The sequence below is a fragment of the Tinamus guttatus genome, unplaced genomic scaffold (assembly GCF_059628265.1).
Source record: "Tinamus guttatus ecotype Peru unplaced genomic scaffold, ASM5962826v1 Tinamus_guttatus_pri_ptg000619l, whole genome shotgun sequence".
NCBI lineage: Eukaryota > Metazoa > Chordata > Aves > Tinamiformes > Tinamidae > Tinamus > Tinamus guttatus.
The window spans coordinates 529932-547500 of record NW_028289153.1 but is presented as its reverse complement, the minus strand read 5'-3'; the positions used below and the strand labels follow the sequence as shown (position 1 = coordinate 547500).

At 63.4% G+C, this 17569-nt stretch overlaps 1 protein-coding gene across 1 annotated transcript in view; it reads left to right on the top strand.

Moving 5' to 3' along the window:
- Window positions 1-17569, top strand: part of SHANK3 (SH3 and multiple ankyrin repeat domains 3) — a 311958-nt gene that overhangs the window by 201675 nt on the left and 92714 nt on the right. Inside the window, 1 exon segment of the mRNA XM_088535213.1 lies at window positions 3818-3893. Within this exon segment, the coding sequence (XP_088391339.1) occupies window positions 3818-3893 (76 nt within the window).

Below are 17569 nucleotides of genomic sequence, written 5' to 3'. Positions count from 1 at the left end.
TCGAGGCGCCGCTCGGCAGAAGCAGCGCCGTGAATCCCGAAGCAGAGGCGGCGCGGGGCTCCGCTCGAGCCGCCCGGCTCCGCTCGACCCGCCCGGCTCCGGAGCCTCCTCCCGGGAGCGCTGCGGGGCGCCGCCGCCTGCCCAGCACCGCGCGGGCCGTCCCGCCGCGGCGACGTCCCCGGAGCAGGAGCATCTTGTGAGCGGATCCTCTGGGGAGGAGGGAAGGAGCCTCCGCCAGGGCGGAGGAATCGCTGTTCCCACACGGAATTGCGGGAAGCCGGGCGCGGTGCGTGAGGCGGCCAGGGCTGTGCGGCCCTCCCTGCTCCGAGGCCGCAGCTCTCTGCCCCGCACGTTCCTGCTCCGAGCGCAGGCTCCCGCGGCCGGAGACGGCACCTGTTTGAACTCCTTTTCTTGGGAAGGCCGGAGCCTGACGTTGGCTGCAGCCCCAGCACCCTCTGTGCGGCAGGGCCCGGTGCTTTGCCGTCACCTTGTCTTTGTGGGTGGTTTTACGGAGCTCTTGCTGGTGCCGCCATCCTGGTGCCGCCGTCCTGGTGCCGCCGTCCTGGTGCCGCTGTCCTGGCACCGCCGCGCTGCCCCGCGTCCTGGCGCTGCCGTCCTGGCCCTGCCATCCTGGCACCGCTGTCCCGGCGCTGCCGTCCTGGCACCGCCGTCCTGGCCCTGCCGTCCTGGCGCTGCCGTCCTGGCCCTGCCGTCCTGGCGCTGTTGCCCTGTTGCTGCCATCCTGGCACCGCCATCCTGGCCCTGCCGTCCTGGCACCGCTGTGCTGGCCCTGCCGTCCTGACCCTGCCCTCCTGGTGCCGCCGTCCTGGCCCTGCTGTCCTGGTGCTGTTGCCCTGTTGCTGCCATCCTGGCGCTGCCGTCCTGGCCCTGCCGTCCTGGCGCTGCAGCCGCGCGGGCTGCGGCGCCGCTGCCTCCCTGCGCGCGGCTCCTCCCGGGGCTCCCCGGCCGCTCTCCGCAGCGGCACCTTGGTGTCCTCTGGCGTCTGCTCTAAATATAGAGCCTCTCTCCACACCTGTCTCCAAACCGCTCGCTCCTCTCCATCCATCAGCTGCGATCCCTGGTGCCTCCTTGACGGCTCCATTAAACACACACTCCGCAGCGGCTATATTTAGAAGGCAGGAAGAGAAGGAGCCTTTGGGCTGTGGACAGCCCATAAATCCAGCTCCCTTCATGAAATCACCATTCTTTTATGTGGAATGAGATCGATAGAGGTGTTCGCAGATGAGGCATAAATGACTGTGGGAGGGAGGCAGGTGGTGCAGGGAGCGGAGACGGGATGCTGGCGAGGAGGGAGGGGATGAAGGATGAAGGGGACGTTGTGGAGGCCTCCACGAGCGCGTGGGAGGGCGATGGCAGCAGAGGGAGGTGCGTGTCTGGCGCGGGGCGCGTTGTGGCTGCCGCAGCCGCGGGCCCCGGCGCAGCCACGCGGGGATCACGGAGCGCGCCCGCGCGGAGGGCGTCCCCGCGGCGCGGCGCGGCTCAACGTGTCCCCGGCCTCCCCGGCCGTGTCCCCTGCGCCGTCTCCTCTCACCACCCCTCTCGGCACGTCCGTGTCAGGCTGCAGAGGGCTGCGGTGCCAGCTCTGGCACAGGGTTCTGCTGCGCTGCCGGCGGCCAAGTCCAGGCCAAGTCCAGGCCAAGTCCAGGGTTAGGAGCCAAGAACCTCCTGCTTCTGAGGAGGCTTCTGAGCAGGAGCAGCAGCCAGGGCAGAGCACTCGGGGTGGAAGGCCTGGCTGCTGCTCCTGTTAAAGCTTCGTGGTGTTTGCGGTGCTGATCAGCCCTCAACAGCTCCGTTTCTTGCTGCGATTCGACCTCCTGTCAGTAGACCTGACTCCTTGGTTCCTCGGGGCAGTTTCTCTCAGGATAGCGGGGACGGAGCTTGGAGGAAGAGCAGCGAAGCAGGAGCCTCCGGTCCGCGCTGTGCCCGCCTGCGGCTCCAGGAACGCCGCCTCCGGACTCGGTAAAGCCTCCGTGAGCACCGGGCCCTGCTGCGTCCTTGGCCCGGGGCCAGGATGAGCTGCCGTGCACCACGTTCCCTGGGCACTGAGAATGCTGGGCCCGCGCAGACCGCGCGGCCGGGCCGTACCGCGGCACCACGCTGCCCGACACGGTGGGACCGCGGCACCACGCTGCCCGACACGGTGTACTGCGTCACCACGCTGCTGTACCGCAGCACCAGGCTGCCCAACACGGCTGTACTGTGTCACCACGCTGCCCAACACGGCGGGACCGTGTCCCTACACCATGCGGCCAGGCTGTACTGCGTCACCACGCTGCCCGGCTGGGCTGTAGCATGTCCCCACGCTGCCCAACATGGTTGTACCGTGTCCCTACACCGCGCGGCCGGGCTGTACCGCGTCACCACGCTGCCCAACACGGCGGTACCGTGTCCCCACAGCACACGGCGCTTGCCCCACGCTCTCCCTTGCGTTTGCAGCCTGCTGGGTCCCCCTGCACTTGCGTCGGCCTGGGGTCCCCCACCACAGCCCAGGGTCCCCCACCAGGGCGGGCGTCATGGCCGTCACCGTGGCCGTCACCGCGGCCGTCACCGCCGGTGGCAGCGCCCCTGCACGGGGCTCCCTCGCCCTCCCGTGCCCCCGGCGTGGCGGTGGCCCTGGCTGCGGCCATGGCTGCAACACGCTGCTGCCCTGGGGAGCTGCGCCTTGGCGCTCGCTGGGACGGGGCAGTTCGGACCGGGCCACAGGGCTCGTCAGGCCAGATCAATTTGGGACGGGCTGGTTCGGGTCGGGCCGGTTCAGGTCGGGCTGCGGGGCTCATCGGGTCGGGCTGGTTTGGGCCAGGCCGGGCCACCGCACTTGCTGGGACTGGCTGGGCCGGGTCGCGGCGGTTGTTGGGACTGGCCGGTTTGGGCCGGGCCGGGCCACGGCGCTTGCTGGGACTGGCCGGTTCGGGCCGGTTCGGGCCGGGCCGCGGCGCTCGAGGCCGAGGCGGCGCCGCAGTGCAGCGCGGGCGCCCTCTGGCGGCAGCGCGCGGGGCCGCGGCGTGTCGGGCCGGGACCGGCCCCAGGGAGCGACGGGGACGGGACGGGGACGGGGACGGGGACGGGGTGCAGCTCCCCGGGGTGCAGCTCCTCGGGGTTCAGCACGGCGGCTCCTCGGGGCTCTGCCTCGCTCGGGCTGTGGCGCGAGGCCGGGGCGGCCTGTCCAGCGCTGCCTCAGGCTGCTGGGGTCAGCGCGGCCCCGTGGTCCTGCTGGGGCTCCTCCTGCTCCTCCTCTAGTCCCAGGCATTTTTACATCCCGAGGGGGATGTTGGCTCCTGTGAGCGCGGCCTGAAATTCCTGACACACCGAGTTGGGAAAGCGGCGAGCGCTGGAGAGGTGGCACCTCCTGGTTTTCCTTCCTCGTAGCTCCAGCCCCTGGAGCGCACGGGCTGCCTTGCCCGGGGCTGTCGCCGTCTCCTCTCTTGGACCCGTGTCACTGTGGCTTGAGACACGTGGGATTCACCGGCCACAAGGATAAGGGAGAGGAATGTGACGGCTGCCCCGGCACACGGAGGAGGTTTTGGCCTTGCCTGGGATTGATTCTCATCTGCGGCTTTTCGGGGTGTTTTGATGAGATTTGAGACCGTGTGGGTTAAGCTCTGTGGTTTCAAAGCACCGGTGAGGAGATGTCACGTTCACAGAGCGCTTTGCGTATGAATATGCATGGGGATGATGGCAGCAGCACGTGCGTGCGCGCCGACGCGCTGGTTCCTGCACCGTGAGCGCCGGCGCGTCCGGCCCGGCGCGGGCAGTGCGTGTCGGCGCCCAGCCCGGTGACGTCTCTCCTCTCTTGCAGAGACCAGGGAGGACAGGACGAAGCGGCTCTTCAGACATTACACCGTGGGCTCCTACGACAATTTCACCTCTCACAGGTAAGCGCCACGTTCTTCCTTGTGCTGCCAGTGGTTTTGTTCCGTGCGGTAGTGTCTCCTTTTCCTGGCGGAGCAGCATGTGTTGCATTAATGTTGTGGGAAGGAGGCTTTCCGGGTTGCTTTGGTCAATTCAGCTGTGGTCTGACCTGCAAGTCCAAGGCGAGAGCTGCTAGGGTGAAATGTTGCAGCTGGACGGGGCAGTGTGGCTCACGTCTTGGTCTAGGGGTGAAGGTTTTGGAACGGGACAGGCCGGGGTCGTGACGATGACGTGTTGTTCCGGCCCGGGGAGGTCCGGGTGCTCCGGGGGGAGCAGCACTCTTGGTGGCTGCAGCTGCAGAGCTGCAGCTTCGCTCCGGAGGGGAGAGAGGCAGGCGCTGCGCGGGATGGCGTGAAAGCAGCCGTCCCTGCAGCGCGGGGTGTGCGGGTCAGCGGTGCGGGTCAGCACGACGCAGTGGTACGGGTCTGCCCCATGCAGCGGTGCGGGTCAGCACGGTGCAGCGGTGCGGGTCAGCACGACGCAGCGGTGCGGGTCTGCCCCGTGCAGCGGTGCGGGTCTGCCCCATGCAGCGGTGCGGGTCTGCATCATGCAGCGGTGCGGGGTCTGCATCATGCAGCGGTGCGGGTCTGCACGGGTCAGCCGTGCGGGTCTGCACGGTGCAGCGGTGCGGGTCTGCACAGTGCAGCGGTGCGGGTCTGCACGGGTCAGCAGTGCGGGTCTGCGTGACGCAGCGGTGCGGGTCTGCATCATGCAGCGGTTCAGGTCTGCACAATGCAGCGGTGCGGGTCTGCACGGTGCAGCGGTGCGGGTCTGCACGGTGCAGCGGTGCGGGTCTGCCCCATGCAGCAGTGCGGGTCGCACGACGTGCGCATGGAGACCTGTCCCTGCGGGGAGCGCTGCCGTCAGCGCAGCGGTGGGTCCGGATTCCCGGTGGGAGCAGGGCCGGTGCCGCCGCTCCCTGCGTGCTCGTTGGCACGTGGCGCTGCTGCACGTGTGCGCAGAGGAGCCGCCCTCCTGCTCGGGGACCCTGTGGAAACCGGGCTTCTCTGGTGCGTTTGAGGGATCAACGCAGGGCTGATATAGTCTGTGATTGCTGTCAGACCTCAGTACTCCTAACAATTATTGGTCATTAGGGTAATTAAAGGGACATTATTGCTTATGACATGACAGGAGCAAACTTTACAAGACCTCGATGTCCCCGGTTATCCTGGGCTCTTTCAGCGGATCGACAAAACACCAGGTTCCGTTTGTGCTGTGCCGCTTGCTGCAGGTCGGAGCCCTTCGTATTCGGTGTGATGGATATAACTTCAGTTTTCAAAAGCTCTGAGGTGCTTCTTCAAAGGCTGTTTATGTTCCTAACTGGTCATGGGATGAAAGAGAAAATCTTACTATGAATCAGAAAGCAGTAAAGAGGAAAAACAAAGGGAAAAGAGTCAATTTGCATCATGACAAGATGCTACCAGAAATTCACAGAGGGCCTGTGCTGGGGTCACTGGTTGAGGGTTGTTCTTAGTCTTGAAAAGGGCAGAAAAAGGGTCAAATTTACAGATGACTCAAGATTTAGTTCTTCAGCAAGTCAAGAGTAGGTGGTGGGATGGCGTCAGCTCCGGAAGGAAACGGTGTGACAGGAAAATGGATTTATTTAGGTGAATGCGAGGTGACACGCACGGAAAAGAACATTCTGTGGTACTGCTGCCTCTGGGGGGGTTCAAGCCTTCGTAATTGCTCAGGGATGAAGACCTGGTGTCCTCGTGGTGTCACGGTGGAAACACTGTGTTTAGTGGGGAGGAATTTCAAACCAAGCGGGAGCGGGGCTGGAACTGCGAGGAAAGCTGCCGTGGAGCGGGGGGTGAGAGGGACCCCCGGAGCTGGACGTGATCCCAGCCGCCAGCGAGGGACAGGAGCGAGGGGCGAGGAATGAGGAGGGAGGAATGAGGAGCAAGGGATGAGGAGGGAGGAGTGAGAGCAAACGAGGGATGTGCAGCGAGGAGCAAGGGATGAGGAACGAGGGACGAGGAGTGAGGAGGGAGGGACGAGGAGGGAGGGACGAGGAGGGAGGGATGAGGAGGGAGGAACGAGCAAACGAGGGACGTGCAGCGAGGAGCAAGGGATGAGGAACGAGGGACGAGGAGTGAGGAGTGAGGGACGAGGAGGGAGGGACGAGGAGGGAGGAACGAGGTTGTCAGCAGCCCCAGCACGTCGGGGCCGGACGGAGGGAGGCCGAGGCCGAAGGCTGCAGGGAGCCAGCGGGGTCTGAGCGCCCTGGGCTCGGGCCGCAGCGGCAGCAGCCGCGACGCGGGGCCGCGCGCTCAGCAGGGCCGTCCATGGCAGGGCCGCGCGCTCGGTGTCGGTGTCACCGCGCTCGGTGTCGGTGTCGCCGCGCTGCCCCGTGCAGGGACAAGATCTGCGCCCAGATAAACAGCTCAGCCCTTCTCCAGCCCAGAGCTGCGGACCTAAATTGGAGTGTTGGAATTATTAGGAAGGGGAAAAACAAGAGGGAAGGGAAGCTTCGTGTCCTTGTAAATCTGTACTGCGCCCGCAGCTCAAGAACGGGGTGCTGCCTTGGTCACATACACTTAAAAGGGAGGACTTGAATAACTGCAGAGGAAACCGAAAAGGGTGCTCGAAAGCATGAAAGATCTTCCATAAGAGGCAAAACTAAACAGGCTGGAAGTCTCTGTGCTGGGAAGTGATGGTGAATGCGGAGGGGGTCGCTGGTGTCCGCGGATGGGAGATGGGAGCAGGGGAACGGCCCGGGGCAGTCGGTTCCCGTCGCGGTGTGAGGGGACAGCAGGAGCAGGGGAGCTGCGACCACGTGTCCTGTGTGGAGGGAGCGGGACAGGGAGCGCGGCTGGGCACGGGGAGACGAGCGGGAGAGGGGCTGGGAGCAGGAAAAGGGGCTGGGAGCGGGAGAGGGGCTGGGAGCAGGGATTGGGGCTGGGAGCAGAGCAGGGATTGGGGCTGGGAGCAGGGATTGGAGCTGGGAGCAGGAGAGGGGCTGGGAGCAGAGCAGGGATTGGGGCTGGGAGCAGAGCAGGGATTGGAGCTGGGATCAGGGATTGGGGCTGGGAGCAGAGCAGGGAGAGCGGGCACAGGGCACAGCTCGGCGCTGAGCGCGGTGGCCGGCGCTGCCGGGGGATCCCGGGAGCAGAGCAGGACTCGGGGCAGGTGTCGGAACCTCCCTGGAACGTTAGTCCTGCCTGCAGCAATTCACTGCTCGGCCTTCCTGAGCCGGAGGCACCGGCTTCGTGTTTAATAGCCCTTAATGGATCTTTATTCCATTAATTTGCCCAGTGACAGGTAGCTCGAGTGCTTTCTCTCTCTCCTGAAACGGAAAGAGCTGGGATTGGCAGGGCAGGGGATGCTGAGGGGCAGTGACGGTGCCGCAGAGCGCCGTGTTTGGGTCTCTCCCTCCTGTGCCAAAATACCTGGAGGTTTCATAAACACCCAAACGGTGCCCGTTGCGAGGCTGCTCCGAAGCAGAGCTGGGTAACCCCGGCCCCAGGGCAGTCACAGATGGAGCAAAGAGCTGCCCTTTCCCCTGCGTTCCCGAGGCCTCGTCGGCCATCCCAAAGCCGGAGCGGCTCCGGCTCTCCTTCTGCCGGGGGGGCAGCGCCGTGGCGAGCGGCACCGGGACATGGGCCGGCTCTTAAAACCGGGCACCGGGGGCGACTGCCCCGTCCCGCGGGAGACTCCCCATCCCGGGAGAGACTCCCCATCCCGGGAGAGACACCCCATCCCAGGAGAGACGCCCCATCCCGGGTCAGACGCCCCATCCCGGGTCAGACGCCTCTTCCCGGGTCAGACGCCCCATCCCAGGTCAGACACCCCATCCCGGGTCAGACGCCCCATCCCGGATCAGACGCCTCTTCCCGGGTCAGACTCCCCATCCCGGATCAGACGCCTCTTCCCGGGTCAGACTCCCCATCCCGGGTCAGACACCCCATCCCGGGTCAGACGCCCCATCCCGGGTCAGACACCCCATCCCGGGTCAGACGCCCCATCCCAGGTCAGACACCCCATCCCAGGTCAGACACCCCATCCCGGGTCAGACGCCCCATCCTGGGATCAGACGCCTCTTCCTGGGTCAGACACCCCATCCCGGGTCAGACGCCCCATCCGCGGGCGGCCGCCCCGTCCCGTGTTCCAGCCGGGCTCCCGCTCCTGCTCCCGCTCCCGGCCCGCGCGGGCGGCCGGGCTCCCCCGTGCTGGGAGCGGGGGGTGTCCCCGGCGGGAGGCCAGGCGGGATCCCCAGGCAGGAATCCCCTGGAGATGGTGTCGGGAATGTGGAGCGCCTTGGTTGGAGGAGCCTGGCTCAGCAGCGGGAGCAGAGCGGGAGGTTCTCCCTGTTCTTCACAACGTTGGACATTCGCACTGCAGGTCCCTGCGGAGCAGAGGGGCAGGAGCCTCCCGAGCTGCCAACCCGCAGAGCAGGCGGGTTGCAGTGAACGCGGGAGGGCGCGAGTTCCCTCATCCCTCACTGCGCCGGAGGCCTCTGATGTGGGAGAAAATTGACATAATGACAGTGTTGAAGGAACAACTTAAAAATACTTGAGAAAATTGCCCGGAAGTGACTTGAACTTTCTGGGAAGGCCTTAGAAATAGCAGCAGGTTTGAGCGGCGGCCTGTGAAACGGAGCAGGGAACAGTGCTCACGTGGTCCAATAGCAGGTTTGGCTGGGATAAATGATTTACTTTTTGGCTTTTTCCTTAAAAGGTAAAAAAAAAAATCCTACCTCTATATAAGGATGAAGACCCGAGAGGCTCCGGGCTGGGCTCTAGTGTGGGGTCTCCCTGGCCACGGGATCGGCCTCCCGGGAGGCAGCACCGGGATCCGTGCGGGCGGCGCTGGGACAGGGTGTCCCATCCATGGAGCGGCTCCGGAGCAGCATTGGGACAGGGTGTCCCATCCATGGAGCGGCTCCGGAGCAGCATTGGGACAGGGTGTCCCGTCCATGGAGCGGCTCAAGGGCGGTGCTGGGACAGGGTGTCCCATCCATGGAGCAGCTCCGGAGCGGTGCTGGGACAGGGGGTCCCATCCATGGAGCGGCTCAAGGGCGGTGCTGGGACAGGGTGTCCCATCCATGGAGCGGCTCTGGAGCGGCGCTGAGACAGGGTGTCCCATCCATGGAGCGGCTCCAGGGAGGCCCCAGGACAGGGTGTCCCATCCATGGAGCGGCTCAAGGGCGGCACTGGGACAGGGTGTCCCATCCATGGAGCAGCTCTGGGGAGGCGCCGGGACAGGGTGTCCCATCCATGGAGCGGCTCTGGGGAGGCGCCGGGACAGGGGGTCCCATCCATGGAGCGGCTCCGGAGCGGTGCTGGGACAGGGGGTCCCATCCATGGAGCGGCTCAAGGGCGGCGCTGGGACAGGGTGTCCCATCCATGGAGCGGCTCCGGAGCGGCGCTGGGACAGGGTGTCCCGTCCATGGAGCGGCTCAAGGGCAGCGCTGGGACAGGGTGTCCCATCCATGGAGCGGCTCCGGAGCGGTGCTGGGACAGGGGGTCCCATCCATGGAGCGGCTCAAGGGCGGCGCTGGGACAGGGTGTCCCGTCCATGGAGCGGCTCCGGAGCGGTGCTGGGACAGGGTGTCCCGTCCATGGAGCGGCTCCAGGGAGGCGCTGGGACAGGGTGTCCCATCCATGGAGCGGCTCAAGGGCGGCGCTGGGACAGGGTGTCCCATCCATGGAGCGGCTCCGGAGCGGTGCTGGGACAGGGTGTCCCGTCCATGGAGCGGCTCCGGAGCGGCGCTGGGACAGGGTGTCCCGTCCATGGAGCGGCTCCAGGGAGGCCCCAGGACAGGGTGTCCCATCCATGGAGCGGCTCAAGGGCGGCGCTGGGACAGGGTGTCCCATCCATGGAGCGGCTCCAGGGAGGCCCCGGGACAGGGTGTCCCATCCATGGAGCGGCTCCAGAGCGGCGCTGGGACAGGGTGTCCCGTCCATGGAGCGGCCCGGGGAGGTGCCAGGACATCACTGGGACAGGGTGTCCCATCCATGGAGCGGCTCAAGGGCGGCGCCGGGACAGGGTGTCCCATCCATGGAGCGGCTCCGGAGCAGCGTTGGGACAGGGTGTCCCATCCATGGAGCGGCTCCAGGGAGGCCCCAGGACAGGGTGTCCCATCCATGGAGCGGCTCAAGGGCGGCGCTGGGACAGGGTGTCCCATCCATGGAGCGGCTCCAGGGAGGCCCCGGGACAGGGTGTCCCATCCATGGAGCGGCTCCAGAGCGGCGCTGGGACAGGGTGTCCCGTCCATGGAGCGGCCCGGGGAGGTGCCAGGACATCACTGGGACAGGGTGTCCCATCCATGGAGCGGCTCAAGGGCGGCGCCGGGACAGGGTGTCCCATCCATGGAGCGGCTCCGGAGCAGCGTTGGGACAGGGTGTCCCATCCATGGAGCGGCTCCAGAGCGGCGCTGGGACAGGGTGTCCCGTCCATGGAGCGGCTCCGGGGCGGCTCCGGAGCGGTGCTGGGACAGGGTGTCCCATCCATGGAGCGGCTCCGGGGCGGCACTGGGACAGGGTGTCCCATCCATGGAGCGGCTCCGGAGCGGCAGGAATGCCGGAGCCGCCCTGGAGACCCCCAGGCCTGCGGGCAGCAGGAGAGGAGCAGGGAGAGCCCGGCCGGTTGTGGTCGGGAAGAGGCAGCCACAGGGGAATTCACTAAGCTGGTGGGCGATGTTAAGGAGATTAAAGCCGATTGAAATTAACTCAATATAAAATTAAGCACCCACATTCTGCACGGCACAGCTGGGCAGTAGAAGAATTGGGAGCAATAGATAATTCAGGATTGTGTTTTTATTCAATCACAGGGATTAGCTGAGCAGGGAGAGGGATTATGTTGGCGAGGATTCCCCGGCCATCTGGAGGGGGCTCCCTGCAGAGGAGGGGAGCGCGACGCGGCCCCCGGGCACGGGCAGCTCCGGGCCCCTGTGGATGCTCCTATGGAGGGAGCCCTGAGGCTCCGGACCCCTGTGGATGCTCCTATGGAGGGAGTCCGGAGGCTCCGGGTCCAGGGGATGCTCCTATGGAGGGAGCCCGGAGGCTCCGGGTCCAGGGGATGCTCCTATGGAGGGAGTCCGGAGGCTCCGGGTCCGGGGGATGCTCCTATGGAGGGAGTCCGGAGGCTCCAGGTCCAGGGGATGCTCCTATGGAGGGAGTCCGGAGGCTCCGGATCCGGGGGATGCTCCTATGGAGGGAGTCCGGAGGCTCCTGGCCCCACGTCCTGCCCGGGCGGCACCGCGTGGTGCCAGCGTGGCCTGTGGCCTGCGCGGCTGGAGGGACTGCAGCCTCTCGGGGCCGTGTCGGGCTAGCCCGGCCTGGAGGGAAGGTTTTCCCGCGTGTCCTATGGCCGTTCCCCGTGCGCAGTGCGTGTCGCCGCCCCGTCCCATCGCAGCGGCGCCGGGACGCCCTGGGCTCCCCGCTCCGCTTCCCTCCCGCGGGTTGAACAGGGCCGGTTCCGCAGCGCCTCCGGCCTCGCGTCCAGCCCTGCCGCCGGCCGGGAAGGAATCCGGAGCAGCGGTGATGGGCGCAGAGCCTGCACATCGGGGGACTGCGCCAGGAACCTGCGGTTTCTCCTTTCCCTGGCACGCGGAGGAGCCGTGCCGCTGTTTTCCCTGCGTACCTTTGCTCTAGGGCTTCCCTGGCGTTCTTTGCTCTGGATCCTGTTGGAGATTCGTGGTCCTTGGTGCGCTCAGCGCCGCTCCTCTGCCATTCCAGGCGCTCCTGCTTCCGTCCGCTCCATCCTTGGCACCTCCTCTGCTCATTGATCGGTGCCGTAATGTGGAGGAATGTTTAGACTCGGAGCTGCTTTCCACATCGCCCTTGCTAAAAGGAGCAATTCTGCATTTCCCCACGCTGTCCTCGGTGGGGGTGGCCCTGCAGCAGCTTTCCTTATGCTTTTACATTGCACAGCTTGTTTGCCAGTGAATCCTGCCTCCCCAGCGCATTTGTGCGTGGCTGTCCCTGCAGCGTGCAGGACTGGCTGCAGCCTGCAGGGCTGTCACTGCAGCGTGGGCACTGGTGCAGCCTGCAGGGCTGTCACTGCAACATGCAGCACTGGCTGCAGCCTGCAGGGCTGTCACTGCAGTGTGGGCACTGGTGCATCCTGCAGGGCCCTGCAGGGCTGTCACTGCAGCGTGGGCACTGGTGCATCCTGCAGGGCCCTGTTCCTGCAGGGCTGTCACTGCAGCGTGGGCACTGGTGCAGCCTGCAGGGCCCTGTTCCTGCAGGGCTGTCACTGCAGCATGCAGCACTGGTGCATCCCGCAGGGCTCCTGCTCCTGCGGCCCGGCCAGCGGCTCACGGGGCCGCCCGGGTCGTCCCGGCCCTTCCGCCCGGCCGGACCACGGGCAGGTCCTGGCAGGAGCTCCCGGGAACGCCCTGGGAACGCCGGAGTTGCGGCCGTGTCCACGCTGCGGGTCTCCCTGTGCACCGGAGCCTTGGCCGACGCCGGCACAAAAAATAGGTTTTGTCACAGCAATCCCGTGGAGCTGGGGGAAGGTAATTGGGCTGGTGCAACCTTTATTTCTATAGCAACAAAGGAGTAGAGGGAGAAAATGAAATCTCTTCTTGAAAAGGCTTTGATAATCACAGTTGTCGTGTTAAAGTGCCTTCAAAATCGTGTTTTAAAATCCTTTGGTGGGCACTGTCTGTTGGAACCACTTACCCCTCACGGAGAGTTTTAGGAACATGAAATGGCACAGGGTGGTTCCCCGACCCCTTCCCTTGATCCTCCTTGGCCTTGGCAGCCGGGAGCAGCACGAGGCTCTCTGGGCTTTGTGGCCTGTTTGGACCAGGGGAATGAGGACTAACACGGTGAAATGGCTAAGGGAAGCGCAGCGGCTCTGCTGCCAACGGCCCCGTGCAGCTCTGGGGCTGCTCGTGACCCGCAAGCAGCCTCTGAACGGGGGGTCTGCTTTGCTCTTTACAGATGTATGCAGGAAAACAGATCTGAAAAGCCTCGTGAAAGGTTTGGTGTGAAATATTGCACTCAGATTTTTGAGTCCTGTGGGTCTTTGTCAGAAAATAGCAGCTGATAACACAGGTAGGATGTTAGGAAGCAGGAAATAAATAGAAAGTCCTTTAAAATGGCGTTGCCCTTCTGTACAGCTTGTGGCTTGTCTTTCTCTTGAAAAGTGCTCGAATTGTGGTTCAGCCATCTGAAAAAACAGAACTGGAAACAATTCAGAGGAAAGTGCCGCAGTTTGTGCGAGCACGGCCCGTGCCTCGTCCAAGGAGACGTTGAATAGGCTGGGGCTCTTCAGCGTGCAGAGCAGGTACCCGAGAACGGTGTGATGGAGTTTTCTGGATTCCTGAGTAGGCAAGGAGATGGGAATGGGGAACAATGGTTGCTTCTCAGCACAAAAGGATGAGGTGGCACTCGCTGGAATTATCAAGCAGCAAGATTAAAATAAAACAAAGTACTTTGTCACACAGCAAGTGATTAAACTGTAGAATTTATTCCCACTACATGTTGTGGAGGCCAAAAATATAAATGCATTCCAAAGGGGGATACAAAATCTGTGGAGAGTAGATATAGTTGTGACCAGTAGATGCCATGGTCTGGGTGCAGGCGGGAGCGGAGGAGCCGGTCCCGGCGTGGCGAGGCCGGGGGCGCCGGGCGGGCGCTGCTGTCCCGGTGTCGCGGTCGCTGCCGTCCCGAGGCCGTTCCCGGTCCCGGAGGACGGGCCGAGCCGGCGGCGCCCGCGCTGCCCTGCGGGAGTGCAGGGACACGTCGGGTGACAGCGTCGCTCTGTGTGCGCGCGGGCTCTGTGGGTGAGTTCGGTCCAGCAGGACTCACTGTTAGCACAGAAATTCGCAGGCTGCAGAGGGGACGCCTCCTTCGTGCTGGGTGCAGGAAGGAAGTAGCTCTGAGCGTGGTCAGGCACCTTGGCAATGGAGGGCTTGTCTCTTTGAACGTTTCTTCGTGATCTTTCGCTTTCCTTCGTGTTTTCCTCTCTCAGACCAGTTCTTCAATGGGTTTTTGAACACCCTGTCTTCATACCCAAATCCGGTGTCTTGGAGCAGTGTGGGGGTGTTTTCTCCGACTCTGTGCTTGGTGTAATGGTTCAATCCCATCTACCGAATGAGGGAGAAGAGACCCTTGTCACCTGGTTTTGGGGTGAAATTCACCCTGTGTAACTGCAGGCAGTTCAGTACCGCTCTCCTGGCCTTGCCACCAAGCTCACCTTTATAATAAGCAATGGGAAAGGGGAACTTCCAGGGTGCAATTCATTTTCATCTAAACTAAATCTTCATCCTTCCATCAGCATCTTCCTTTCCACGGATAAGGAGGGGCAGAAAATGCCCTCCGTGAGTCACTGCACGTGCTCGGAGGCTGGATAAGAACCCAGAAGGATCTTGGCAGATAGAAAATGCTTAGGTGCAGTTCAGGAAGGGGAATACAAATTATCACAGGAGTCATCAGCTGTGCAAATGCAGGATGGAGAACAGCGGGTTCGGGAACATTCGTCCTGAGAGGTTCAGCACACAGAGCGACTCCTGAGAGGCCGTCAATAAGCAGGATCAAAGGGCTGCAGAGAAAGCAGAGGCATCGGGGTGTTCAAACAGAAGCCCCATAAACATGGGAAAGAGGGATTTTCCCCAGCTCAGCACTGGAAAAGGATGACGGGAGGAGCCGTGTGCTGTTGGGCCACCAAACGTTGTGAGGTGCATCCGGAGGACGCTCCATCGGGGGCCGGGTCCACGCGGAGGGGCACGAGGGGTGAGGAGGGCTCGGGACGAGCTGCTCTGCGCAGGGCTCGGGGCGAAGCCGCCGCCGCCTTCACCCACGGAGCCGGGCTGCGGCGTCGGAGCGAAGGGAGCGCGGGGTCCTCGGGTACCCCCGGAGCGAAGGGATCGTGGGGTCCTGGGGTACCCCCGGAGCGAAGGGAGCGTGGGGTCCTTGGGTACCCCCGGAGCGAAGGGAATGCGGGGTCCTTGAGCACAACCGGAGCGAAGGGAGCGCGGAGTCCTCGGGTACCCCCGGAGCGAAGGGAGCGCGGGGTCCTTGAGCACAACCGGAGCAAAGGGAGCGCGGGGTCCTGGGGTACCCCCGGAGCGAAGGGAGCGTGGGGTCCTTGAGCACAACCGGAGCGAAGGGAGCGTGGGGTCCTGGGGTACCCCCGGAGCGAAGGGAGCGTGGGGTCCTTGAGCACAACCGGAGTGAAGGGATCGTGGGGTCCTCGGGTACCCCCGGAGCGAAGGGAGCGTGGGGTCCTGGGGTACCCCCGGAGCGAAGGGAGCGTGGGGTCCTCGGGCACAACCGGAGCAAAGGGAGCGCGGGGTCCTTGAGCACAACCGGAGCGAAGGGATCGTGGGGTCCTGGGGTACCCCCGGAGCGAAGGGAGCGCGGGGTCCTTGAGCACAACCGGAGCAAAGGGAGCGCGGGGTCCTCGGGTGCCCCCGGAGCGAAGGGAGTGCGGGGTCCTTGAGCACAACCGGAGCGAAGGGAGCGTGGGGTCCTCGGGTACCCCCGGAGCGAAGGGAGCGCGGGGTCCTTGAGCACAACCGGAGCGAAGGGAGCGCGGGGTCCTCGGGTACCCCCGGAGCGAAGGGAGCGCGGGGTCCTTGAGCACAACCGGAGCAAAGGGAGCGCGGGGTCCTGGGGTACCCCCGGAGCGAAGGGAGTGCAGGGTCCTCGGGTACCCCCGGAGCGAAGGGAACACGGGGTCCTTGGGTACCCCCGGAGCGAAGGGAGTGCGGGGTCCTCGGGCACAACCGGAGCGAAGGGAACACGGGGTCCTCGGGTACCGTTGGAGCGAAGGCAGCGCGGGGTCCTCGGGCACAACCGGATCATTATAAACAAATGAGACTAAAAAGCAGTATCAAATATTCTTTTCTCCAGCATGTCCTCAGCTCAGAGCAGTTAAACAGGTAAGATTTCCCCAAAGTGTTTTCTGTTTTGATAGGATGTGAGTGAGAAGGGGCAGTTACGTTTAACTTGACTTCCTGGATACGACAGCCCGTTAAATTCTCCTGGATCTGGGGCTGGAGCACGAGGCCGGTGTCCGCACTGGGGTGTTATCCCCTTTGCAGGGCTCCGCGGCTCCGAAGACCTCCTGCTCCGGCAGGAGTTCCCGGCTCCATCTCCCCAGCTCGTGGCGAGCAGGAAGGAGGGTGAACGCCGCTGCTGGCGGCGCGATCGGGTCACCGGGTCCTCCCCGCGCAGCCCCTGGGCCTGGCCTGGCCCCCGCGGCGCTGCCCGTCCCCCCGCGGCGCTGCCCGTCCCGCCGGCCCCCCCGGCACCCCCGAGGACGGGGGAAGGAGGGAACGGGGCCGTCGGCGTCGCGGCTCCTCGAGCAGGAGAGCCGCTTCCCGCGGCCTCTTCCTCCCCGGATAACTGTGGAAGTCGAGTGGAAACCCGGCCTGAGCGCTGCTTCTGCGGGAGGCCAAGCAGGAGTCCAGCACGGCCTTGACTCGGTGTTCGTGCTTCATTACCGTCTCCAGTGGGAATTTGAGCCTTATTTCAAGGTTGAATTTCAAGGCCCTTGAGTCACATCTTGAAATTTGACTTGTTTTTTCCTCAACATTGTTTGATATTTCAAAAATATTGGAAGTATTTTTCCTTCTGTAAGTAGCTGTGTACAACAATGTGGATGTCTCTTGACTTCCTCTTGGTAGGAACAAATCAAGATCAAGTTTCACATTGTCAGACTCCTGCTCCTGCTCCTGCTCCTGTTTCTCATTGCTTTCACTCTGGAATGTTTCCCACGCCATCCTTGAAGGCAGTGCTGCCCGTTCCCATAAAGGCTGGTCCATGCACCCAGAGCCCAGAGCTCCTCCTGCTCCTGCTGGACCATTCCCGCAAGTCCAGAGGTTTTCCTTGCTTCGTGTTCCTGCAGCGAGAGCTGGAACGTGCCCTTCCCGGAGCTGCTGCCCTCAGGGAGTGTCTCCTATGAAGCAGAGCGTTGGACACCTCCCGTTGGACACCAACCCAGCGCGTTGGGTGTTGTGGAGCGGTTCACCTGGCTCCAGCGCTCCGTGCCGAGGAGCTGCCCTGGGTGCAGCCGATGTCTGTAATGCCGCCAACCCTCCAAACTGCACTAAATGGTTCTCTCTTGTTCCCTTTCTCGATCATATTTAGCATCTTGACAAGAGGCTTGATAGGATCTAACTTGCATCAGCCACACTAGAAAGTTTTCTTACTTTATCTTCCCGAAAAAGCATTCTGTTAATTTATTTGGGACTGGTGTCAGGCTGTTAGTTTGTAGTTCTCGTTTAAATTCTGGCAGTCCTTCCAAGCTTTGCAATTTCCCAGCTTTCCAGGATTCCTTAAATGCTGACATTTGCTCCTGGGATAGCTCCTTAGCCGTGTTCTCTAGGGCTCCTCGGTGTGACGCCTCCCGGCTCGGGGTTTTGCGGCGCTTTAACAGAGGGTCCTTGTGCGCTCCTGGGTGTGAGAAGGTTTCTGCTCCATCCGGAGCAGGGTCACATTGGCCGGCTTTGCTCCAGATTCAGAACCAAAGCAGTAACTGCTCATTTCCATCTTTTCTGCATTTTACCATCTGCCACAAAGCTGGTCTCTTCCTTGAGCCAGGTCTAACTTAGAGACTATTAAAAATACCTACTGAAACCTTGTTTGAAGTCTAACACACACCGTAAATGTCCTTGAAGGAGCTAGGGACTTCAAGAAAACTCTTGTGTCTGAAACACTTAGCAAGTGCATGAGTGTCTTTG